This window comes from Ascidiella aspersa, chromosome 9, assembly GCF_963924565.1.
Source record: "Ascidiella aspersa chromosome 9, kaAscAspe10.2, whole genome shotgun sequence".
NCBI lineage: Eukaryota > Metazoa > Chordata > Ascidiacea > Phlebobranchia > Ascidiidae > Ascidiella > Ascidiella aspersa.
Window position 1 is genome coordinate 24,965,874 of NC_139455.1, and position 26,196 is coordinate 24,992,069.

General features: G+C 35.0%; 3 protein-coding genes across 3 annotated transcripts in view; 2 read left to right on the forward strand and 1 right to left on the reverse strand.

The window, feature by feature from the left end:
• The window catches only part of LOC146134603 (uncharacterized), a 24,447-nt gene extending 18,192 nt beyond the window's left edge, over positions 1-6,255 (forward strand). Inside the window, exons 23-30 of the mRNA XM_083397855.1 lie at positions 141-399; positions 1,300-1,490; positions 1,967-2,144; positions 2,881-3,013; positions 3,452-3,665; positions 4,488-4,655; positions 5,445-5,513; positions 6,091-6,255. Coding sequence (XP_083253981.1) covers positions 141-399; positions 1,300-1,490; positions 1,967-2,144; positions 2,881-3,013; positions 3,452-3,665; positions 4,488-4,655; positions 5,445-5,513; positions 6,091-6,255 — 1,377 coding nt within the window. The remainder of the gene's footprint in view (positions 1-140; positions 400-1,299; positions 1,491-1,966; positions 2,145-2,880; positions 3,014-3,451; positions 3,666-4,487; positions 4,656-5,444; positions 5,514-6,090) is intronic.
• Positions 5,450-16,838, forward strand: LOC146134604 (protein mono-ADP-ribosyltransferase PARP14-like). The gene is made up of 13 exons (XM_083396991.1): positions 5,450-5,513; positions 6,091-6,195; positions 6,689-7,033; positions 7,415-7,565; positions 8,192-8,464; positions 8,592-8,816; positions 9,703-9,818; positions 10,292-10,443; positions 11,230-11,419; positions 12,074-12,218; positions 14,001-14,134; positions 14,641-14,818; positions 16,010-16,838. Exons 3-13 carry the CDS (start codon positions 6,857-6,859, stop codon positions 16,279-16,281), a joined length of 2,013 nt encoding a protein of 670 aa, XP_083253117.1. The 5' UTR covers positions 5,450-5,513; positions 6,091-6,195; positions 6,689-6,856; the 3' UTR covers positions 16,282-16,838.
• Positions 16,839-22,314: 5,476 nt separating this feature from the next.
• LOC146134605 (NTF2-related export protein-like) lies at positions 22,315-25,375 on the reverse strand. The gene is made up of 4 exons (XM_083397856.1): positions 25,367-25,375; positions 24,229-24,327; positions 23,528-23,617; positions 22,315-22,814 (listed from the first exon to the last, which is right to left on the reverse strand). The coding sequence occupies exons 1-4, from the start codon at positions 25,373-25,375 to the stop codon at positions 22,599-22,601; spliced, it is 414 nt and encodes a 137-aa protein (XP_083253982.1). The 3' UTR covers positions 22,315-22,598.
• Between the last annotated feature and the right edge of the window lie 821 nt (positions 25,376-26,196).

Below are 26,196 nucleotides of genomic sequence, written 5' to 3' on the forward strand. Positions count from 1 at the left end.
GTTTTTTTTCTAGCATGTCTTACTTTCATCATTGTTCGACCGATTCAGTGAGTCTGCATTGGCTTTCGGTGTACATTTAACTAGAAGTATGTCTTCATAAGGTAAAAAAGCCTGTAAAAACCCTACCTTTTAACATACAGAAGCGAACTTCCACCATCGAAGTGGTCGGCCTCTGCTACAACTTTGACGAAAACCTGCGCCGCGTCAGAGGTCACGTGGGCCAAAACGTCATCGTGACGTCACGCCTTGAGGAGCGCCATGTAGTGGTAAGGTTCCTGCGTGAGTTCCGGGGGGTGTTCCGGGACGCAGCCTCCCATTTGGAGGGGGTGCAGGTGGATTACGTCACTGAGGAGAATCCGTCCATTGTCCTGAAGGGAAAAGCAAGGCACCTGGAAAAAGGTTCGGTTTTTTTTTCGGATAAGTTTTTGTTTTACCCGAGAAATTGTTTGTTGTACTGCAATATCTTTAAGTAATTTATTCGCTTGATAGAGATTAGACGCGTAGAAGAATTATTCAACAACTTGTGTGAGCTTCGAACTTACCACTATAGAAATACGCAACCATTGTCGCGGCCCAAACTCTTTTGAGAGCTACTGAAGGCCCAATACGTAAACCCACTACGAAAACAGTGGCGGATTCAGGATATTGGATTTCAAAGGGAAATATTAGACGGCGCGTTAATGCACAAAACACTGCTATTATACCAAAATGTTAAACATACATACGCGCGAAGTGCGAAAATTTTTCAATTACATATAGTTAAGTTGGAAAAAGTAAAGTTCGACAGCTCTTAGGATCAGATATGGCACGTGGGCCTTTCCAAGCTAAGCCAAACTAAAAATTCTATGCCACACCAACTTTAAAAATAAAGTGCAATGAATGTACGGCTATCACGCGGCCCAAAACTACATGATAACACTAAACTATTCAAAAATAACTCGCGGCCCATTAAAAATGTGTCATTTAGTTCGACTCTTACCCAGCACTAGTCTTTTAATGACCTGATAATGCTTGGTCATACAAATACCACATCCATAAACTAGTCTTACTTCCTTTTATTTATATTTTTACTAACCAAACGAAAGCAAAGAAAGTATGAGTAAAGTAAAGGGTGAAGGGGTAGTGGCTTCTTCTTCCAATTGGCCAAAAGGAGGCCGGGAATGTGTGAAGTGTCAGTAATAGGTTCTGGCCCAGTCCTCAGGACAACATTTCTCCCAAAGGGAATGCCAGGACACAAACCCCACACTGTTCCAGTTAAAGACCCCCGTCAGGCTAGTATCTCTTCTTACTTCCTTCCAGCAAAAACCTGGCTCCTAGAGCAAAGCCGCGTCATCCAAGTGCGCAGTCACGTGATCCAAGATCCGGGGATTCCCCGCTACTTCCGGGATCGAAAAGGAAAAATGGAAGTGGAAGAGATCGCTAAAGGGCAGCAGAGCATTGCGATTGTCGATCCGTCGGAGCTGGAACTATCAAGAGGTCGGAAGAACAAGGTAAAAACTTCCTTTACTATTAAAATATAATTTGTTTTGGGTTAATCTAAAGAAGCGGTTCCAAAACCGGGGTCCGCGGACCAACTGGGGCCGTGCAGTAATTTCAGAGGGTCCGCATTGGGAATTAGTCTCTATGTTTTTAACCAATAGGCTTAGCGAGTGTTTTTGAATATTAGTCTATGTTTTTAACAATAACTATCATCAATATATATATATTTTTTTGCTTTATTATTCGATAATAAGCGCGTTTTTATGACGTCTCTTGTGAGTTGCGCCTTCGTGGATTGTTTCACCACTGTTTGCTGGGTTTTAAGCTCTTCTCCAAATTACCTACTCTCCTTCATTCTTTTAAAACATGTTTTCGTTTACCTTTAACGAACGTCGCTTCGAAATCATCAGTTTCTTTCCGCAAACTTATTTTAGTCGAGGCGTTAAAAATGACTTAAATTAAAATTCTACAAAACTTTTAATTACAGCGCACAAAATCTTTTCGCGCAAAACCGAAGTTGATGGTTCGAATCCCGTCAAGCACCGTCACCTTGCGGCTCATCCAGTGTGACATCACAGACTCCGATTGTGACGCAATAGTCAACGCGTCTAACGCCAAGCTAGAGTTGCGACCTGCTGGAATTTCTGGAGCAATAATGAAGAAAGGTTGGATTATTTGTGCTTGTCAAACTAAACACAAACTGATGTTTAGACTATTTATGAAAACAGGTATAGAACATGAACTCATTTCTTAAAACTTTACACAATTTTTTTTCGTAAAAGTTTTTATTTTTGTGAAATTTTAGGAAATTGTTTTGTGTTTTATATCTGTTCTAATAAACAGGCTCAACATCATTTGACACAAAAGCAAAAATCTTTCTGTTAAATTTTATGTTTTGCAGAAGGTTCCTTTGTTTCAAAGGTATTTCAGCGTAAATACAAACTGCTAATTACCTGCTTTTGCAACCGAAGTAGGCTAAATTTTTAGGAAATCAATCGAGAAATTTAAGAGACCGTTTTGGTTAAGTCCTGTCATCGAATCCTTCATTATTTTACTGAAACTTGGTTTCCATTCAAAACAATAAATCACCAGCCTTTGCAGACCAGTTAAAAGTAAACAGGTCACAGGCCGTATCAAAACATTCGAACAAATTAAACAGTAAGGCTTGCGCTACCTATGACAGTAATTTGATAAAGGATTCTTACGTCAAATCTTGACCACACAAATTTAACCTTTTCTATTATTCAACGATTCAGCAGCTTCATTCAGCGAAATACAAGATACATAAATTTAACGGAATGGGCCAATGGTAAAAATAACTTATAAATACTAGTATTTCAAGGTGGCGAAAGCTGAATAATAAACAGTCATTATAGCACTAACTTTACGTAATACTTCAAGGTGGCGAAAGCATACAAAGTGAGATGACCAAGTGGAAACATAACCATCGGGGTGATCTCAAGCCTGGAGAAGTGGCTGTTACTAACGCCGGAAGATTGCCTTTCAAACGTATTATACACGCCGTTGGACCAATGTATGTATTATATGGTGTATTACGAATGTACTATGTAGTATAGTATAGAGTTTAAATAATCCTATAAATTTTTTTCGTCCAGTCGGAGGTGTGCATAAATGGTGTCAATTTTGTTGGTACGGCACTCTACTGAACTTATTAAATTAATTTAGTAAAGAAAAACTTACAATCAATGAATTACATTCTACATAGCTACTTCTACATATTACTAAAATATTTCTACAGTCTCACTAAAAGCTTGATATTTTAAGTCAAAAGTAATACATATTTCGTTGTAAAATGTACAATGACCAGAAGCAGAAGGCACAACAATAGTACTGCCTAGATAAAAAACAAATTAATTCTATTAAATTTAGCCTTTTATTTTGTAACTGTGGCCATTAAACTTTTTTTTCCATTCTTTCTTTCTCTTATTAAACTATTTTGACTTAAATTTAGTTGGAGACAAGGAAACACATTTAACAGCCTTGGCCAGTTGCGCAAATGCGTGAAAGAAGTCTTGCGAGCGGCAGACGCTGACCATTTAACATCGATTGCGATTCCTGCCATTAGCTGCGGCGTGTTTGGCGGGAAACCGCACGTGTGTGTTCCCGCCATTGTCGAAATAGTAAAGAACTTTGCCGTCAAGAACGAAATGTCGTCCGTGAAACGGGTAATTTATGATTTTTTTTAGTTTATATATTTTTTAAAACGACGCTCTCCTATCAAAATCGACAAACTGTTTTATCCGCATTCTTGTTACTTTCAAGGAGTCGAACCGTTTGACTTTTCCGGTTTAGGTTCGGTTCGGGTTCAAGGATTTTTTCGGAATCCGGTTCAGCTCCGGTTCGACTAAATTTATTTTCAAAACCGGTTTATATAGTTCCAGTTCGGATGCAATGTGAGATGAAAATGTGGGTCAATAAATGTAAAGTTACGCGGCGTAAATAAGCTGCTCGTTATTAACCATCTTACTATTCATTATTTTTCATAAAATTTCGAACATGGCATAGATTAACTCTTTAAAATACAAGTTGTGACGTCATGCTGGAGTGAACCGCTTTTGTTGACAGGTTCGGGTTCGGTTAAGGTTCAGATTTATTCAAAATATCGGGTTCGGTTCCGGTTCGGCTCCTTAAAATCTTACAAAAAACGGTTGAGGTTCGGTTATGGTTCGGAAAAAATTGACCCAAAACCGGTTCATAAAGTTCCGGTTCGGTTCCGTTTCGACTCCCTGGTTAATTTGGTTCTAGCTATTCTTGTTAATTTGGTTTCAGCTATATCCTGTAGTTAAATATAATCCAGATATTTTTTTAGAATATTTTCAATTTGTGCGATTAATAGCCTAAAGCTCATGTTGATTTATTGTTTTTTTATAATAAAACTCATTTGGTAAACAAGGAAAGTTCTAACATGTTTACAATGTATTCTATATTTTGTACTTTGAATAGCCATGTTTATAATAAGTCACTTCTAACGTGTTTTTTTTTTCAAGGTGGATTTTGTGGAACGTTCGAATCAAACAATCGTGTCGGAATTCCAAACTGCCCTTTCCAAATTGGGAGATCCCCTGGATGAGGACGATTCAGAAGATTTTTACGAGTGTGGCCAAGAAGTTTACGAGACACGAAGTGGATCGCCACCCAGCCATACTCGAAAAGAGGTGCGAACTAATCCTGGTTGTGTGGCTGATTTAAAAGTAGTCAGACTTATTTTGCGACTTTTTATGTTGCAATTTTTTAATCATCGTTATCAATCTTCAGAAAAGGGAGTCGAACTGTTTGACTTTTTAGTTCAAGCAAAATCAGAAGCAACTGTTTAAAATGGCTGCTGTTAATTCCGTCGGATGTGTAAACTACCCCGTAGTTTAAACGAAGCCCCTTGCAACCTTGTTATCACACTTTTTTTAATGTCAATACTTGATGTGGAACATTATGTTTTGCTATAATTTTTTTTATCAGGGAGCTAGAAATTTGGGAAAACAGCGGTTGAAAACAGAAATACAAACCGAAAACCTTTCTGAGTTTTTACGAGTGCTGATTTAAATGTAGTCAGACCCTTTTTGCGAACATCATTTTTTGTCTTTAAAATGATCATTATTTTTTGTCTTTGAAATGATCATCATTATTTGTCTTTAAAATGAACAATTAATATGGGAGAGGAAGTGAAATTGACGTAACATGCTAAAAAGGTAGTTATTGTTTGCCCTGGTTCGATGAAATGGTGTTTAACATAAATTACATTCCTGTCACGGTAAAACGCAAAATCAGAACCACAATTGTATTAAATTTACTTTTTTCACCTAAACTTATGCTATTTATGCCGCTGTCATTTACGCCTGATGTGTAACCTACCCTGTAGTATAAACGAAGCCTATATTTGAAACCTTATCAATTTTAAAGGTTAATGCTTGATGTAAAACATGTTGTGCAATGAAATGTTTTTTTAATAGAGAGCCAGAACTTCGGGAAAGCAGCGTTTGGAAACGGAAATCCAAATCGGAGACCTTTCTGAGTTTGAGGTAAGTGAAAAAATGTTTCTATTTTGTTTTCTTTGCGGGGTGGGGGACGAAACCATTAATGCATTTTTGCCTCCGTTTAGGAATACTTGTTTATTTTTAACACATTAGTTGTTTGAAAATAATCTTAAAAAGGGAGCGTGGGTAAAGATATCCTATACTGCATTCCGATAGTGATGTCCCTTATAATCGGGGCAAAACGTTTGGCCGTTAGATCCGATACCAAATAACGTCATTATTATGCTAAAATTTATTCAAATTGCGACATGGTAATGTTTTCAGCTTACTGGGTTATATTTACTTTTCTGAAGCTTGTTTATCTCCAAGTTAATGTAACTAAACTTCATCTTTTCGCTATAGCAAATTGTGTCCTAAAAACCTGAAGCGAATTTCCTTCAATTTCATCATTTTGCTTGTTGAGCATAATTACGTCATTTGGTATAGTATCCGATCACGATACTTTCCGCCCAATCAGTATAAAATTTATATGTAAAATATTAAATGTTAAAAATCAGACATCCTTAATCGTAACCTCTTCATAATTACGTAATTTAGTAAATTTTTTTTTTATGTTTACCAGGATGCTGACGTAATTGTGACGACAGCTGCTCCAGTAAATTACGTCACTGGAAGAGGTTCGGCAATATCAAGAGCCTTGTACGACAAAATCGGCCAAAAACTTGAGGTAAACATTGGTGACGTCATCTACTGCTATTTAACTTTAAAAATGTACCTTAATAATTGATGTATTTCCTAATTTCGCTCATGCGAAACCAATAATTGTAGTTTGGTGTAGAATTAAGTTTAAAAGCGTTTTGTCAGACCCACTTTGATAAGCACTGGGATAGCTTATTCTAACCAATGTTGCACTGAATGTGTGATATTGGAAATCACCTTGACTTTTGATAAAAATGTCGACCTCAATTCATGATCCGGAACAGATATAGTCTAGCAAAACTAGCAATTCATATCAGACGTTATTTGTAGATGTTTAAAAACATATGTATATATATTTCGCCGACAAAGGCATCGTTAGTATATTTTAATTCGCATCAAATGGAGATATATAGTAAAATATAAATACTTTTAACATCTATAAATAGTGTCTGACCTGAGTTACTAGCTTTGCTGGACTATTTTGCTGCTATATTAACCAAGTTATTTCCCAACTTTTGCAGAAATCTTGTCGAAAAAGCTGTAAGAACTGCGACCCCACTGTGGGTCAAGTTTTATCCACTCCTGGGTTTAACTTGAGCTGCAAAGAAATTTACCACGCCATCCTAGAGGACTACAAACCAAAATCCGCTGAAGATCTCATCAAAGATGTCTTCGAGACTTGTCTGAAAATGGCTGACGTCCAAGGCTACACTTCCATTGCATTTCCTGCTCTTGGTGCCGGAAACTTTAACTATCCACCAGGAAAAGTTGCACGCTGGTTCAATGAGGTTGTGGGTGGGTTTGAACCCTACACCCTTGGAACTGTGCACGTTGTCTTGTTCCCAGGCGACCAGGCTTCTATTGCGGTCAGATTTTGTTTCTAAATATGATTTGCTTTTTTTTAACAAATTGCTTGCTTTATGTTGCGTTTTTCTTGTTTTTTTGTTTAGTTATTGTTCATAATCGTACGAGTTTAAAAATTCTAAGAGTGTAACGTTTTATTTTTATGACAAGGACTTGAACTTGAAGTTGACTTGTTCTAATTATGACTTGACTGGGACTTGACTTGCGCAACTGATGACTTGGACTGGGACTTGACTTGTTATTTATTGAAAAAGACTTGAATTGGACTTTAGTTGTTTTACAAATGACTTGACTGGGACTTGAGTCATTTAAAAATGACTTGTTTACAACACTGGATATTTTACCGTTGTTTGTATTTACATTTTTGTTTATTCTTTTGACAGGCTTTTCAGGAAGATTTTGATGACGACACTTCAGGCCTTGTCAATCAACAATCGAGTCAAACACCTGGCGTCATCACGGTAAACGTCACACAAGGTGACATTACCGCTTCTACGTGTGACGTCATAGTTTCAACCACCATCAATTTGTCAGGTGAAATGTTTAGCAAGGTCTATATTTGTAAAACTGTTACCCCATGCAAACCGACTTTTCTAAACGTTAGTTTTTTGGCCCAATGTCATAGTTAATATTCTAAGCCAGGTGTTCTTCAACTTTTTTTCACGCGGACCACTCAAAAAATCTTTGGTCCGCGTTGGTCGACATGAAATTTTTAGAGATGACGTCATAAGACAACCACTTAAACGCTGCTGTTTTCGATCCAACATATGTGACGTCTAAATACATTCTAAGAGAAGACACCAAAGCGTTTGTTTAATTTATATGTTTTCTTTCAAAAACTCATTCCATTTTTAAATACCACGCTAATATTTGAATGAGGTTTCCATGGACTCCTTAAACTGGCCCAAGTACCCCAAACCCAACAGACTTCCAGTTTAAAAACTCCAGTCCTAATCTTGTGATTTTACTCATTGCCAATTAAACTACAAAGGCCGTTATATTTTTGAAAGAACTACACGAACGAAATAAAAGCAGTCATAGTCGAAAGTAGGATTAGTGGTATACTCGTTCGCAAAAGTCGGAATTTAAGACATTTTTTCATTTCTAACAATTCACCGTACGAAATAAAAAAAACTACAATCAATGCTTGAACGTTTTAGGTGCTATCGGAAAAGCAATAGTAAGCAAAGGTGGCCCAAGCATCGCAGCCCAACTGGCGAATCGCAATCTGACTCATCAGAAGCCCCCGTCTCGTCAGTTTAAGTCCCAGACTTCCAACATGATCGTCACAAATGGAGGGAACCTCGCTTGCAAGTACATCTTCCACATAAACCCTCCAAACTCTCAAAGTGTCACTCAAGTCTTGCTCGAGTTGTATAAGAATGCAGACGCACTGGGAATGACCTCGTTTGCAATGCCTGCTATTGGAACAGGTAACTTGCATGCTATCAGTATCAAACTAGTACTTTGCTGTATTTACCATGATTGAAAAATCGCTTCTGTTTTACTTGCATAGGGACCCTGTTTAATTGTATGACATTTAACTGGATTTTTGTTCAGGGGGGGCAGGTTTGAATTGCCAACACGTTGCAAAATGCTGCCGAGAGTCGATCATCAAGTTTGAGAAAAGCCATCCAAACTCATCACTGCAACACATCGAAATCGTGATCTTCCAGCAGAATCTGGTTTCCGTGTTTCAGCAGGAATTTGCCAAACAACAAAAGCAGCAGCCTACCGATCAAGGAGGCGTCATCAATACTATAAAGGGGTGGATGGGACTTGGCGGTAAGCTGTTTTCCCCGGTATTTGTAATACAGACATTAATCAAATGCAACTAAGCCATGGAATACACCGTGGTACATACTGGAATTAGTGCAGGATTAACTATCAAGCAAAATAAGCAAGTGATTAGAGGACCACAAAAGTTTACAGAGCTGATAATTAGGATAATAGTGTTGTAGTGCAAATAAGGCAAGGCTAGAAAAATCTAGTCCGCGGTTAGGTTCGAACTCACTACTTCCACCAAACCTAGACTTGCCTTACTTGCAACACAACCCTGATTTGATTAAATGATTTCGGTAATACCATTCCCGAACGTATACCACGTGTATTTGTTTAAATTAACTTACGATCATACTATGGCTAAACCATTTGTTCTACGATCCTTGAACCGCCAAAAAAGATAGACATCCTGGTATTTTTTGGTAATGATTGAGTTGTTCGATGCTTTAAATTTTAATCATATACCGATATCCAATATCATTTGTCAACCTACTATATTTTCTGGTATTGCCGGCCATCTCTATTCGTTATCACTTCCTTCTATTTATACTATGACTTGGATAATTTGCCTGATGTATTCAAGTTATAGTATATACAATATAATTGGATGAAGAAAACAATATACTATACTTATAGTATCTTAAAACATTCGAATGATTCGATTTAAGAAACTGACGATGCCTTATAGGCGTAATATATATTTCTGAAAGATTTTAAGAAATGATTTTATGTTTTGTCTGTTTTAATAAACAAACAGTCTTAAGATCTTTGGATACGAAGACAAGAATCTTTCTTTTACATTTTATTGTCCGCGGGAGATCCTTACTTTTCTAAAGTGTTTCAGCTTATACTTATAGTATATCATTTCTTTTTGTCCAATTTTATTTAGGCAAGTCGCAAGCCATCAAAAAGGAACCTTCAATTTTACCAAAACGAGGAAGTTCTGTTGACTCGGACTCTGTAAGCATCCTCATCTGTTCAAAGAACACAGAAAGTGCAAACAAGGTTTGTACCAGTGTTGTAATAACTTAACTCAATGACAATGACTTAAGTGCACTTGAGTCGCTGTTTTTAAATGACTTGAATTGACTTAAGTCTTTTGGACAAAATGACTTGACTTGGACTTAAGTCATTTTGTCGAATAACCTGAGTTAAAACTAAATGCTTTTAATAAACATTTTTAATACAATTGGGTTGTAATTCAATTCGTGCACGTGAAACAATTTTCTTGCTGTATATTATGTTTTTTTATTTTTAGGTGTGTTTTTGCTCATAATTGACGACTTTACAGTTTTTCATAGTTCAATGTTTAATTTTTACTACAAGGACTAGACTGGTACTCGACTTTGGCAACTGAACCGTTTTAACCACACAATATCACATTCTGTAAGACCTTTTTACTGCATTGATAAGTTGGCTTTACTTCAAAATTGGTGAGCCCTGTGCCATGTTGTAACGTACCTTTATTTCGTTCAAAGGTTTGGAAGTCAATCCAAAGAAAAATTGACGACCTCAGCGCTTCGAGGAAGATTGAGGATGAAGCAGTTGAAGAACTGGATCGGTTGGAACAAGAGGAGATCTTGAGAGTCATGAAGAAGAGAAGTGTGAAAATCGAGAAGACTAAAAGAAAGTAAGTGACTAAATCACAAAACACTCCAGTTTGAAAGACAAACCTTTTGCGATTACAATGCACTTATTTCTTGTCTTAACATACTCATTACATTAATATGCAAATTTTACCACTTTTAGTAACCTATAAGAATTGAATATGTAATGGTTTAACGTTCAATCTTTTTTTATAATTGAAGAGTTAAACACGCTTGTGTGATTTAGAGAAAGTTCTGTGGTTTTTATGAAAAGCTTCACACACGAAATGTAAAAGCACTTTATTTAGTAGGCAAAATATTACTTTTTTAACATACATATTTCTAAAAATTGAAATTTAGGGCATTATTTTAATATCTTTTATCGGCATTATTTTAAAATATTTATTTCAGCCATATTGGTACTGCATTCCAACCGACATTAATTTTCAGATTTGTTTCTTTTTTTAAACTACCTGAAGATTTCGGGACAGCAGACAAATGTTTAGGAGCTAAATCGTTTCAAAAATTACAACCTTCTTAACATGATAAAAATCATTTTTACAATACCTATATATTTCAGTACTTTTGTTAACTGTCTGCATTTTTTATACGAACTGATCTGCGGTTGGAATTTTCTTTCAAGTGTTCTAAAAGTTTTGTCATTGCGGACAAATGTTTTAAAACCAGTGAGAAAAAAGCACTGGATTTTTAACTCATTAAAAAACGCTGGGTTTTTAACTCTGAAGAGTTATTTCAACATCAGTATATCAGCGTATTTGTTAACTTTTTGCAAACCGGCACTTAATTTTCACTGTACATTTATTATTAAGCGTCCTGACAATCTCTGGACTTCAAACGAACGTCCTGGAAACGTGCAACGACGTTCAGAGTCTCATCCACGAGTTTAAGCAAGCCCAAACATGCGCCCAGTTCATTCAGTGGAAGTACGTCGACCCGAACGACAATGTCGCCAGAGACTTTCCTCTGAGAACCAACCAACAACTGGAACTCGATTTTAAGGTGTAGTATTTTTCTACTTTCAAATTCAATTTTTACAAAAACTCTATAAAATTAAACAAAATTTGTAAAAAATCGATATGCAGTGAAATATTGAAGTCTCACCGACCAACGAAAACAGCGCATATTTCATAACCGAAAGCTATTAAGTGGCCTGACCGACGTCAGATGATCCATAAGGATTTTGTGCAAGCAAGGCCCGACTGGATAAAAAACTGGCCTGTGATGAGGTTCGAGCTCACGACCTCGGTCATACCCGGACCGTCGCTTTACCAATTGAGCTACACAGGCTCAGAGGGAAACAAGTCGAGAAACAACCTTAGCACTGTTTCCCGCTGCATCGTGTATGTTAAACTAACATGCGGTGAGGTTCGAACTCACGACCTCGGTCATACCGGGCCTCTACCAACTGAGCCACACAGTTAATGGTGTAATGCTTGTTTCTCGACTCGCTCCCCTCTGAGCCTGATAGACCCACCAATGGTTATTTTCATAAAACGCACTGATTAACGATAATTTGGGACCTAACGGGATTTGGGTAGATAAAAAAAATTCTATAAAGAGTATAATGGTTTAACTCAAACATATGTGAAAATAGACAAAAAACAATTTAAAAGTTGTTTCATATTTAAAGTTGTGACGACCAATTGTGTTTAGAAAAACGAGAAAGGAACGATTGCACTTGACGTTTACTTGAACCAGAGTTTTGTTCGATATTCCATCGACTTTAGCAAAATGGAGCAGACTTGCCTTAACGACCAGAAGACGTCCAAGATTGAGAGAACTAACCTTACTGGTGAAGGTATGTCCTAGAATCATATGATATGTAATGAAAGGGTGGCTACCTCATACTGTTGCCAAAAAGGGAACTTAAAATATAAGCTGGTATGGATGTCCAAAAATATCGGATCGGAGCCGATATCCCGATAACAGTGTTGTAATGACTTAAGTCAATCACTTATTTATTTATTTCAATTTGTGCACGTAAAACAATTAGCTTGTTATATGTTTGGTTTTTGTTATTTTTTATTAGAGTTATCGCTCAAAATCGAACTAGTTTATTAATTTTAATAGTTTAACGTTTTATTATTATATTAATGACTTGACTTGAATCTGGCTTCCTCTACATCAGTGGTTCTCAACCTTTTTTATCTTAAGGACCGGTAAAATTTCAAAACAAATTTTGCGGACCGATGAACATTCAAATATCAAAATCAACCCAAAATGCAAATATGACAAAAGTATGCAACTTAGAAGCAAAGAATGGAAACTTAAATTCAATGAGCAATTTGCTGCTGTCTTTTCGATATCATACGTGTTATTAAACGAGTTGTCGCCTACTTTGAAACAGTTGGGCACAACACTTGCATTGTGTTGTACGATAAAGTCCAAATCAGATGATAAACTCTATGTTACGTCACAATGGTGCAAATTACAAAGCTGGCGAAGTTCTAAATTTAATGGACAAGCCTTCAGCATCTTGCATTTTGTAGTTGAGATTTAAGATAGTAATATATTTGGCGGACCGGCGGTTGAGAACCGCTCCTCTGAATGACTTGGACTGGGACTTGAATTGTTTTTTTTTTAATACTTGACTTAGACCTAAATTATTTTTTAAATCACTTGACTTGGATTTATGTCATTTCAAAATGAATTGTTTACAGTCCTGCCGGATACCTAGTGGTGGTATACTCGTCCGATACAAGGTGGTATCACTGTCGATCAGATACTAAATTTTTATTGCTATGTTCACCTTATTTGCAAACCTAGAATCCTATCATATGTGATGTATATAGCTTGTACCAGGTATAAAAGTAGATTAATTGTTCTCACCAGAACGTGGGCCAATGTTGTTTTTTACAAAGTTACGTTATAAAGGGACGTTAAAATAACCTAAAAATAATTATCGCTCGGTGTGGTGCACAAATATGCAACTGAAATCTTAGTTAAAATACCTTTTAAAACATGGCGGGACGGCCTGATAAAATAGAACATTTTTTGTCTGTACGGCGTAGCTGCAAAATTCACACCAGGACGCATTTATGGCATAAGGAAGAAAACACTGATTTGTACGGTTAGTGTTGTATACAGGGGTTCAAGTTTATAATAACATTTGCTTGAACAAGGCTATGCGTAGGTGGCTTGATAGTAAGCAACCTGCCTGACAGAGAATCTGTAAAGTGAAGCCATTTTATATTTCCCGGCCTGCTAAAATAACAATTAAATCAACATTTGACCTGTTGTTTTATTATTATAGAAATGTTTTCAGATAAAAAAACATTGTACATTTTTAAACCAGAATCTACTTAATGTTTTTCAATTATGTTGTGGCAATAGACTACATAACTTTCGCGTAGGACTAACCAGAATGTAAATCTGAAATCAGAAGACGTGCTAAAGCTTTTACATACAATAAGATTAAAGTTTAATAAAAAATTAGGTTTTTAAATCTGTCTTTGCATGTATGCCTTATTTAAAGGCAATTGTTACATCCACTTATTGTTAAATAGAGCATTTTTTGTGTGACAACTGCATACCCTTACAAGTCAAAAGACACGCTTGTCAGATATTTGTACGTTTTCAGATCCGGGATTTCCCCCGACCTGGGAAGACATGGGTAAGAGCCCTTGGAAGAAAATTACTTTGACCCAAGGAGCGGAGTACAATGCAGTATTGCAAAAGTTTAAAGCGACACTCCCTAGCATCAGGGTCGTGCAGGTTTGTTATTTTTGCATTGTATTTTAACTAATTTACTGGCAGAGATCGTAATTTAACAAAAAATAATCACAAAACGGATTTTAAAAAGAACGATCAGTGAAAAAAAAAAACTTTTATAACAGGGTACACTTTTTTAAACGCGTAAACAGTTAGCACTAGAATTTTTCTATTAACATTGTAATTCAATTTTAAAGTGATTGACAAGTAAATAGGCATAAAACCAAAAGTCTTATCAAGGTTTTAGGTCCTTCCATCACTTTTTCTAAATAGTGATTCGAAAAAATATTCCTAGCTTGTATTGGAGAGTTTACAAGTTGGTTGGTTACTGACTGCCACTTAAAATTAAACATACCGTCAAATAGCCTAAATGTTATTTTCTCCTTTAAATATTAAAGTTTCATTTTAAACATTGTTGTGGGGATAAAACGATCAGGGCAATTATTAATGAAAGTGCGTTATGGAACCAATGTATTTAGAAGTACTTTAACAGGATTTTTTAAACATAGCTTGAGAGAATACAAAGCAAAGCACTGTACAAGCAGTTCCTGGCCCAAAAAGCAAAGGTGGAGTCAAGGATGGGCGCCGGTTCAAATGTGGTTCGCGAGCTCTTCCACGGAACAGCCGGCAATGTTTGTGACAGCATTTGTTATAACGGCTTCGACAGAAGTCACGCAGGAAAGAATGGTAAGATTTTATTGAGTCGAAATACTTTTTGGAATTAAGGAATTTCCCGCAGACAATAAAATGGAAAAGAAAGATTCTTGCTTTAGTATCAGATGATGTCAAGACTGTTTATAAAAGAGATATGAAGTTCCACTTTTTATTCCTATTTTTGTAAACAGTTTTAAAATCAAAATTAAAATGCTGAGATTTTCCGAATTTGCTGTTATCTGGCTATAGTACTCAGATGATTTTATTGTAAGTAAGAAACATATTTGAACATGATTAGGAGGGTTTTTAGTACGGTGTGGCTTTTGTAAGGAGTTTAAAACCGGAACTATTTTTATCTTAAAATGTCAAAATTAGCATTGCAAATTGTCGCAGACTAGTTCGAAAAACGATCCCCAAAGTAGATGCTAAGCATAAGGATTGACATTACTTATATTGCACCAATAGATGTTTTTCTTTTTTAAGAAAGGTGAAATATCAAATATTTACAGATTAAATTAGTCTAATTAGGTCTCATGCCAGTGTAGAGAACCTCATAGCTTGGCCATAGCATGAACAATAAAATTAACCTAACTACAAGAAAAGTTGCTGTTCAACATAACATGTGCGTTTTACGTAAATTAAGATGAAAATGTATTTTGTCATTGGTTCCAAATAAACAAGGATTTTAATGCTTGCAACATCTAGAAAGAGTATACTTGATTTGACTGAAGTCGTTTGGGTCACTTGACTTGAGTATTTGTGATAAATGACTTAAAAAGTCTTTTGGGCAGATGACTTAAGTTAAAATGAAGTGTTTTCATTACGGAATTTGTCATAAAATTTGGCTATTTAACCTAATTTTTCACGTAAAACAATTAACTTGCCATAAGTTACGTTTTTGTTTCTAATTGAGTTTTTGCTTATAATCGGACAAGTTTACCAATTTTATGGTTTGCCGTTTTATTTTATGGCAAGACTTTAATATTGACTTGCTCTGATTATGACTTGAATGGAACTTGACTTGGGCAACTGATGACTTGGCAATTTTTTTAAAAGACTTGACTTGGACTTAAGTCATAGTAGAAATTATTTGACTGGTTCGTTTGAAAATGACTTGTTTGCATCCATGAATACGTCCAACAATATATTTAAATAAAACCATTGGTGTGTGACTTGACCACCTGTACGAAAAACGGTTTTACTCTTATAATATTTTCTATGTAGCAACGATGTACGGAAAAGGAGTTTATTTCGCCGTTGGTGCGAATTATTCGAACGGATATGCGACAAGAGATCAAAACAATCATCAGAGGATGTTCCTAGCTGATGTAGTAACTGGTCAACACTGCGTTGGAAACCAAAGCATGAATGTTGCTCCAATGCAGGCCAATGGATCCCCATACGACAGTGTGACTGATAATAACCAAACTCCTGGCATTTACGTTGTCTTCAAAGATGCAAGTGTCTATCCAAGCTATCTTCTCACTTATCAGTAAATTACAAGCAAAGGAGTATTCAGGGCTGGGGGATTTCATCACACCCTCAAAACTTTGCATAATTTACTTTCCTAAATACCACATTTCAAATCTAAATTAAGTTTTTTGTATGTCGTAGCCTATTTTGATCAAATCATTTAAGTCTAAAGACGGCATTTACGTTGTCTTCAAATATGCAAGTGTCTACCCTTGCTATCTGCTCATTTATCAGTGAAAGTTTTTAATGAACATTTTTACCAAGATAATTCTTCATAAGTTGTATGGCATTCACAAGTGACCAAACTTTTTAAATATTTTGTATATTTCCACTATTCTTTTTGTGTCGCAATTACTTGTAATTTCTTTTAACAATATTTGCTATTGCTACTGTCAATTTTATTTGCAAAATGTAGAACATCCGCTAATTTTAAATGTATTTTGTTTAAAAAGAAAAAAAAACACTTAATTGTTTGCTACAACATTTCCTTTTCACCTTCAATTTGTCCTTCTAAGTGATTACACTTTCTGTAATTATTACTTCTGATTGTCCATCTTACAATGTTTTAATAAATTAGATTAGATTAGCTTGATTGATTTTGTGTTATTACAGATTATTTTAAAGCAATTGGCAAACAAATTAGTTAAAATAATCATTGTACCTATTATTATCGAGAAAGGGCAAGATGTTGAAATTTCAAACAATAACTTTTGCGCATTATGTATGCCAGTCTGAGTTGGTTCTGGCAGGTTGCGCTGGAAAAACCTGGTAAACTTGTAAAACAACAAATACATAGAACAGTGGTCGGCAAACTGTTAAAAAAAAAAAAAAAATGTAGGCGCAGAGCCATTTTTCGTGGGCCGCGAGTTACTTTTGAATAGCTTAGTGTTATCATGTAGTTGTGGGCCGCGTGATAGCCGTACATTCATTGCACTTTATTTTAAAACTACATTTGGCTTATAAGTTTTATATTGTCTCAGCGTGGTTCTGGCCCACGTGCCAAATGTGGTCCTGAGTACCTGTCGAACTATATTTTTGGCCAACTTTAACTATACGTAAACGCAAAAAATTTCAACATTTTCGTCAGATTAAAACACAGTTCGGAATAAGGCCAAAATAGGACTAATACTAGTCGTAAAAACGTTTAAATCGAAATAAATAAATAAATAAATAAATCCGTCTGGATAAGATCTGAATGGTAAGATAAGACCTGAATGAGCTAAATGGTAAGAATCAGGCCTAAACAACACTTTACCTAACCCCTAACCCCACCCCTATTTTTCTAAACCCCGTAATAATTTGAACCCTAACCCATTTTCTAACCCACTAATTAACCTACAATAACCCCAAATAGGAACAAAAATCCGTTACCAAAACAGCGGCGCCAGAGGCGTTATTTTGGCCATTTAGGCCTTATTCGGGTACGATTTTGATCTTATTCTGTACTGGACAGTATGCGTGTTTGACTTTATTATGTCGTTGGTTTTATTACTATGGTTTTATAAATTGTTCTGCTTTAGGTTTTGTTGCTTTGTCTTATTGTGTTTTCCCAAATATAAATACCTTGTGGTAAAATACAATAAGAAATTCATTGCATTGTGCTATTAATTTCCGGGTAATTTCCGTTGTTAACACCGTTATTAAAATCGTCGGCGCTATTTGTGAGTAGCAATTGGTTGGCTATATAATAAAGTGTTTACTGAAATTACGAGGTAAAAGTGATTAAACTTATAACAAACAATGGTCTTGTGAAAAAGGGGCGCTGGTCTAGAATCCTACCACTTTTATTTAAAGCAACAAAACGAGCTGTCAAAATTGTACCACCTCCACCACAAACAAAAGGTTTAAACATTTACCACTTATACCTACCTACTAAATCAACCTAGCAGCACATACAAGTTGTGAAACTGTGAATGATAAAACTTGTAATTACCATGATGAAACTTGTAATTACCGTTTGAACTATTTGAAGAAAATAGAGGCTGTTTCTCACTACCTGTTCATTTTTTAGTGTTTTTACCCTTTAATTTGAAAAAAACGTAGACTCTCGCTATTGTGTAGAGATAATAAAAACGTGTTTATTACATTTGGATAACTTCTTATTCGGTACCAAAACATATCTATATTTGCCTATTACGCGAAACGTGGCTACTTTTCCAAAAAAAAAATCCCCTACTCCGCTTTGCAATTCGGACCCTACCTTCGTGGTGGCACCTGTTCCCTGGTAGAGACAGGTTTAATAAAGGGCTTGGCTCAGACCATCACTAACCGTGTTGTGCTATTTCCGGCCCTTTTTTCAGTTGGAAGAATCGAGCCAAAACGCTTACTACAACTTACATTCTATCAGCTAAGTTCCGCAGGCGAAGAAAAAAAATAATTTTACGTTCTATAGTTGAAAAAACGCACTTCGCTTTGCAACAAACTGCAGGTATCTGCATGTTGAGATTTGTTTGTGACTATCTTGACCTGAATTTTTCAATTGGTTTGCTTTAGTAAATTAATTACAATTTACCAAACTCATTGAAGCAGAGCATTTTAGTTAATTTTTGCTACACTTTCCACCAACAAACGAAAGTTTTTTCATACAGTTTATAACCGTAATTTAGCATAGAGGTTTTGCATTACAACAAGCTAATAACACCTGACTGGTGGCTTTTGGGCGCAGCAAATTGCTTCCGTTAAGAGCTTCACTGGATTGGAATGTATTTGGCAACTCGGTTAAGTGCTTACTGTTAATTGTTGCTTTCTAACATTAAGTTTTGGCAGTGAATTAATCTGCACGCAGAAAATCTGACATTGTCAGAATGAATAATAAATAAAATTGTGAAATGATAATATTGAAAAAAAATTTCCCGGAGATTTTTTTCGGGGAAATCCCCGGGGATTTTTTTTTCAAAATTTCGCAAAATTGAAAAAAATCAAAAAAACTTTAAAGTCGTTTTTTGGCTTTATTTTAGGTGTTAGGGGGCTGAAACTTTACCATGTTGTTTCTACGCCCAAGGCGCATCTACACACAAAGTTTCACCCAAATCGGAGAAGGTCGATTTTTAAAAAATGCCAAAAATCGCGTTTTTTTGGATAATTTTTATAAAAAAATGTCTATTTCTCGTTAATTATAAAGAATTGGACTATATAAGTATCGCCGTTGGATTCATATTGTCCTAATGCATCTTCTGTGAAAATTTCAGCCAAATCGGAGCAGGTCGAAAAAAATTCGAAAAAAATCGCTGGTATATGAGCGTCGAAATTGGCCGATTTAGCCCTATGTTATAAGATAAGGAATACTGATGATGTGAAATGCGCTATAATTAATAGTCAAGCGTTATATCAAACAGACAAATCTCGTTCTTATAACTAATTTTAGGCTGCGATAAGCTTCATGTCGTCAACCCGTTATTTAGAAGTCGTTTTGGGAAATTTGTTGATTTTAAAATCCAACTTAAGAACTGTGTATATTCACCAGAAGTCTTTCAACCACCAATCTTTAGGATCCACAAACGCTACTGTTTTTGAGAAAATCACTTCAGAATGAATAAATGATAATTTGCGGTTTCTCCAAGTGCGTTTGGACAAACTGCGAATTTTTCGGCTGGCTAAAAAAATATTTTGTTTTTTTTCTTACTATAAAACAAAATGTACTTTTTATATATATATATTTTGTTTAATATATTTTTTGAAGGTTTTTTTTTAAATTTAAGTTCGTTTTTTTCGAAGATAGTCTTAAGTTTCTTTAGCCGAGTTTTTTTTTCGTTCTTTAGCCGAGTTTTTATAGTGACTTTATAAGCGCGATGTTTGTAACTTTGTAGTATATAGTCTGCAACATCTAGAAAAAACGTTGTCGGTTTGGTTTATGAAACAACCGTTTTCAGTGACTTCTTCTCATTCCATGTAGAGTAGTAGTAACTAACAATTATAAACATGCAAGGCATAATGCCACTTGACATAAGAGCAGTCTTCTCCCAATCGCCCATCGAAGTTGCTAAACTTCCTAGATCGGACAAGCTCCTTTAGCCCAACGTTTAGGGCTTGACGATATGTCAAGCAGCACTCGGCAGATCTGGAAGAAGACATCTTCAAACCTTAAATTTCGTTTTAAGTAATCCGTGATTAAACTTTCGTTTGTTGGTTGGCGACGAAAAGCTTAGTTTCTCAGTGTCCAAAACTAGACTGAGAATTCAAAGTTGTTTATTTTCGTTTTTCACAATTATATTTTTGCAGAAACCGCTTTCACAGTTTGAAGCAAATGATGTCAGTTGAATAAAAAGTTAAAACAAACACTTTCAATTTTACCTTAAAACGTTACTTTTGAAGTCCACAATGTAATGGGCGTTTAACATTCTTTTCTTCTTTAATTAATGGGCCGTATAATAACTTATTTTTATCTTTTCTTTTTTATTTTAACTAGTAATAATAGTGATAATCGCGCCTCGGATAAACCTCACCAGTACGATATCGCCTCCGCTCAAAAGTCAAACTCAGTCTGTTTACTTTTTATTGTCGGGGAAAACCGGATAGAATATTTGTTTTTCGTTAACAAGTAATCTGCGTTTAAACTTTAGTTTGTTGGTTGGTTCTCGTTAAAATATGAATGAAAATATTATTATTATAATTACAACGTTTCACGTAAGCGACGACGCGGTGTTTTTTTTATTTTTTTATAACGCAAGTTAGGTTCAATGTCGAGGACAAGTATATATATATATTTTTTTCATTATTATATAGAAAAAAACTAATTATACCCATATGTTTTTATAAAAAATAAAAACGCTTTTCATTATTTTTGAAGAACAGAAATGCGAAAGCTACAATTCTACGATAAATTAGTGTTATTGCCTTGGTTATGGTTTCCTTCTGGGTTTGTAAATCAGTTTTTTTTTTTTTGTATGTATTTGTGGGCCGCGTAATAGTCGTGCATTCATTGCACTTTTTTTAAAAGTTGGTGTGTTCAAAGATTCCGGAAAATTCCCCATAAAAAAAAAATTTTTTGATTTGAATTTCCCATAAATTCGACATTAAACCAGTTTAAGGCGTTTTTTACAGGTTTATGACAAAAAATCCGGTAAATTTCCCATGAAAATTGGATTTTTTATATTGTCAAAATTCAAAAAACAACAAGGCTATAGTTTTGCCAAATTCTCTAATTTTACCAAATTTTTTCATTTGAATTGCTCCGAATTCTGGATAAAACCAGTTTAAGGCGGTTCTAACAGGTTTTTGAAAATCCGTTGAATTTCTCAAAAATATAGGATTTCTTTATATTGTCAAAAATATTTTGTTAATCCTTAAAAATCGAGAAAACATGAAGTCTATTGGAAAAGCTTTTTTGTCTAAATTGCCCCAAATTCTGGCACAAACCTGTTTAAAGTAGTTCAAACTGGTTGCTTCAAAATAAGTTAGTGATATCCCCATAAAAATTAGTAAATATTAAAAGTCGAAAACGGGCAAGACTTGCCTTAATGTCAAATTTCCTTATAATCTATTGTTCTCTAAATTGAACCGAATTCTGGCTCAACCCAGTTTTAGGCTTTTTCAAATGGTTGCTGAATAAAAACCGGTAATTTCTCAATAAGGTTGTATTATTTGAAACTTTTAAATAATGGAAAAAAGTCAATTGCCTTGCCATTAATTTTTGATTGATTTTAAAGCTTGGTTTGCTTAATTGCCTCAAATTCTGGCACGAACTGTTTACTGAAAATCAAACCAAACTTTCCCTACTTTAAGTGGATTTTTCAAAAGCGTCGGCTAATTTTACAATTTTCCTTTAAAACTTTGTTTTTCTAATTTGCCTCAAATTTTAGCACTAACCAGTTTGAAGTAAATAAAAAATAACTTCAACCTGAAAAGCGCAAATTTCTGGAACTTGAAAATCGAAACTTGGGGCTTCATTTTCTCACTGAAAATTACTTTTTACTTTTTCGAAAAATGCATTTTATTTTTCGCTATAAATCTTGGTTTAAATTCTTTAAAGAAATCTGTTAACTAACTATCTTTTGAGAATAACACCTGGGTAATCGAAAGATTTTTTTTCGACTGGCCTTGTCAATAAACGACAAAAATTAAGATCAAAAAGTTTTACAGCAGTTGCAAAAAACATACAAATGACATTATCTTGTTTAGCATAACTTTCTTAAGCGAAAATGCGAAAATATTTTAAAACAATATTGATATAAAAACTGGAGCTTAATACAACATCTGTCCAAAGCTTGTTTAAAAATGGTAAATTATTTCTTCAAGTGTATTTTTCACCCTTCCATCCCTCGGAAGTCTTTCACGTTTTGCTTGGAGTTGCCATATAGTCTTTCTGTTTCCAGTTAAAAAAAGATGCAGTTGAAAGCTTCTTTTATGGCTTTCTTAGCCTCACTGAATCACTGACAATTTTCCACATTCCATCCACGTTGGTTAAGGTGAAGTTTTGAGTGAAAGCCTGCAGTCCCTGACCATCGTACTTTACAGTTCCACCCACAGCCACCATTATCGTTTCTTTTCCGCCTGTGAATTTTGTTAGCACTGGCTGCGAGTCCATCCAATCGACGTTGTGAAAACATCCTGGAAGTTCCTGTAAAAAAAAAATACATTTGAATAACTTACAGTGGGTGAAAACTTGGGGCTGATAAGACTACGCAAAACTTAACAAAATAACTTAAAAATTAGATGTTTAGCTCATTTATTACATGTCAAATATAACTACCAGCTTTTTATTTCCTCTTTTTTTAATTATTATTTAATAAAATTTAGTTTCATTTAAAAAAATGAAATACTTGACTGACAAAGATTTAAACACCAAATTTTATGCTAAAACAAATGACGATCAAATTTGTGACACAATGACACAATGTGTCAAATTGCTGTCGATAGATCCATAACACTCTGTATATTTAAAGGGGTTTTTAGATATTGGATTGGCAGAAAGTTTTTAGTGTAATATTTGTATTACTTGCATAAGAATTATGACACATTTTTGATTGCTCTTCAAAGTAAAATTGCAAAATCTCTACCAAAAAGTCAGCTGCTCCTTTTACATAATCATAACTATATGTCATAGCAATAACAAAATAGAAAAAGTGAGGGTGAAAAATAAAAAAAGTATTAGGTTGCATAAGATACTGACAAAAGTAAATTCTAATTAATCCAGAGCTGTAAAATAAACATACAGGGCAGTCTGCCATAATCAGACAGGCTCACAGAACAATATGTTTTAATACAATGTTGGAAAACCTTCAATTTAAAGTAATCATAAATTTGACCTCAATTAGTAAATTTGTTACTTACTTCCAGGTATTTCTGGATGGCCTTGTTTCCTTCAACACCATTTCCTTCCCAAACTAGCTTGGCAGAATCGTGGTAAAGCTTTCCAATTTTCTGAAACATTTACACAAAATATAAACAGGTTCTTAACTAATTTTATATGTGGGATATTTTTAAGAGTGTTTGTCATTTAAAATTGCAGAAACCTAAATTCTTAACTTAGGCATGACCAAGTATACCATATTCGTTAGAAAAACATTGGTAGCACTACTGTACGCATAATAATGGAAATTTCGGAAAATTGTACTTCGTTACAATATTACAGATAAACAATATTTCGGGCATAAGTAAAGCAGTAGTGAAAATTTAGTAGCGAAATATTTTTATCTTATAACATCCAAACATACTGATTTTCGGTTCACTAGCTTCTGTACTTAGTTTATTCTTTAAGTCAGCAAGAAAGCAGCAGGCCTATGTTCAATGTGCAATGAAAATGACCAAGTATACCTTATTCGCTACAAAAACATTGATAGCACTACTGTACGCATAATAATGGAGATTTCTGAAAATTTTAATTTGTTACAATATTACAGATAAACAATATTTTATGATGCGATACAAATAAATTAATTTACAAGGTTTAAACAAGTACCAAAATACACCACTTTGCATCGCACTGATCTGATATTCTCGATTATATCTGATTACAGCTAATGTTAACTTACATGTCTTGTTTTGTCGTATGTTGTGTAGAATAATGTACAGAACTTTGTACCAGCTTCGGCCGCCTGCTCAATTTGAAGCTTTAATTCCGGGGACTGAACCTAAAAAAACAAAAAATTCAAACTTTTCGCGTAGATATTGTGTCATTTTCAGGTGTGTAATTAAGGTACTTAAGCCAAAGCTCATCTCAACCGTCATTTACCACTGTGGAATGGCAAGTGCACCCTGCAAAAATTCTGAACTGCACCCCAAATATGTAAAACGCATGTGCATCAGACGTTTACAGTGCAATAAATGCATCGGAAAATGATAAAGTGCACCAGGAAAATCGAAAATGCACCCGAGGTACACTTTTTTGACCTTTGTTACACCCGGTTGTCAGGATTTTTTCGGCTGTGCACCCGCGAGATCTCGTCGAAATCTGCCATACTTTCCAGGCTGGGTCATTTACCGATACAAATTTGGCAAAATGTTTTAAAATGAAGGTGGGTATATTACTGAATCAAGTGTACGCTCATAAATTGCTTTCAAGAAAAGTCGGTTGTGTACCTACCACAGAATGCAGACTGGATACAAGTTAGAAATAAGCACAAGTCAGTGTTGTAAAAAAATAAATTTAAAATGACTAATATATCTATAAGCGAAGTCATTTCCAAAATTACAAGTCAAGTCCAACTTATTTGCATTAAAATGAAGTGTTAAACTATTAAAATTGGACAACTTGTGCCGTGTTTGATTCTAAACTATATTGGGCGCTGGTCTAGAATCCTACCACAACGAAACACCATTTGGGTTAGGGTACAGGTTAGCGTTTGGGTTAAGGTAGGTCAAGTATTATTATTAAATTTGGAATATAATAATACTTGACCCACCCACACCCAAACGCTAACCCGCATGCTAACTCAAATTTTGTGCGTTGATTTTAGAACTGTGGTAGGATTCTAGACCAGCGCCCTATATTGTAATAAGCAAACAATTAAATGTAAAAAATGTATGGGGTGAAACTAACCAAACTTTACTAAAACTAATTCAACGAAAACATATAATTTCACCTTAATATCAACTTATCAAGCCTGTAGAACTGGATTTAAAAAAACAACAAGTGTTTAAAAAGCTTCGTTGTGGGAATAGTTTACTTACCTTTGTCATAGTGGGGACATATATCGGTATGCAATTCAAATAAAATCTATAAATTCAAAATACTTTGATGACAACTTTAAAAAAATACTATTGCGATTGTTGTTAGTATTCTATGGAAACACAAAAAAATACACTAAAACATAGAATACTTATACGCATTTTTTGTTTTCTATTGATACATGTTAAATTTTGATGAATGATGATTGATGGCGATAAGATAAATAGTTTGTTACATTGAAATTACGTTAACGTCGTATTTTATACGTTGTTTTACCTGGACGGCTCTGATCCGTTCAGCGACACCTACCACCTGTAGCCACGTGCCAACTACCTCGTTATAAAAACAAACTGATTTGTGATTTTACCACAGATACGCTAAACCTAATTGAAACATGTGTTTTAATTGCAATGATGTGCATAGTTAAATCAAGCTTTGTGAGTTCGACAAGTGCGGAGGAAATGGACAACTCTTGTCTTACCGTCGGTTAGTAAGCTTTGTCTTCCACCAGATGAGATAAACTTCTAGATTGGTTGTAGGCAACATAACTGCATAAATAATCCTGAAAGAAGTTTTAGTTAAAAACACACTCAGTACAAGAGCAAGCTTATATAAAGACTTACATAGTCATGAATTGAAACGATACTATCACGAATTTTTAAAGCGTTCCCAGTTTTTGAAAGGTACAACAAGTGATGTTATGCATTTTAAGCACTTTTAGTGAAGATAAATGTAGAAAAAACATCTTAAAAGTTCAACATAGTTCAGATTACTTATTACAACCTGTCATGACCCTACTTCTTTTTTATATCTTTGCTATGCGAGGTATCGT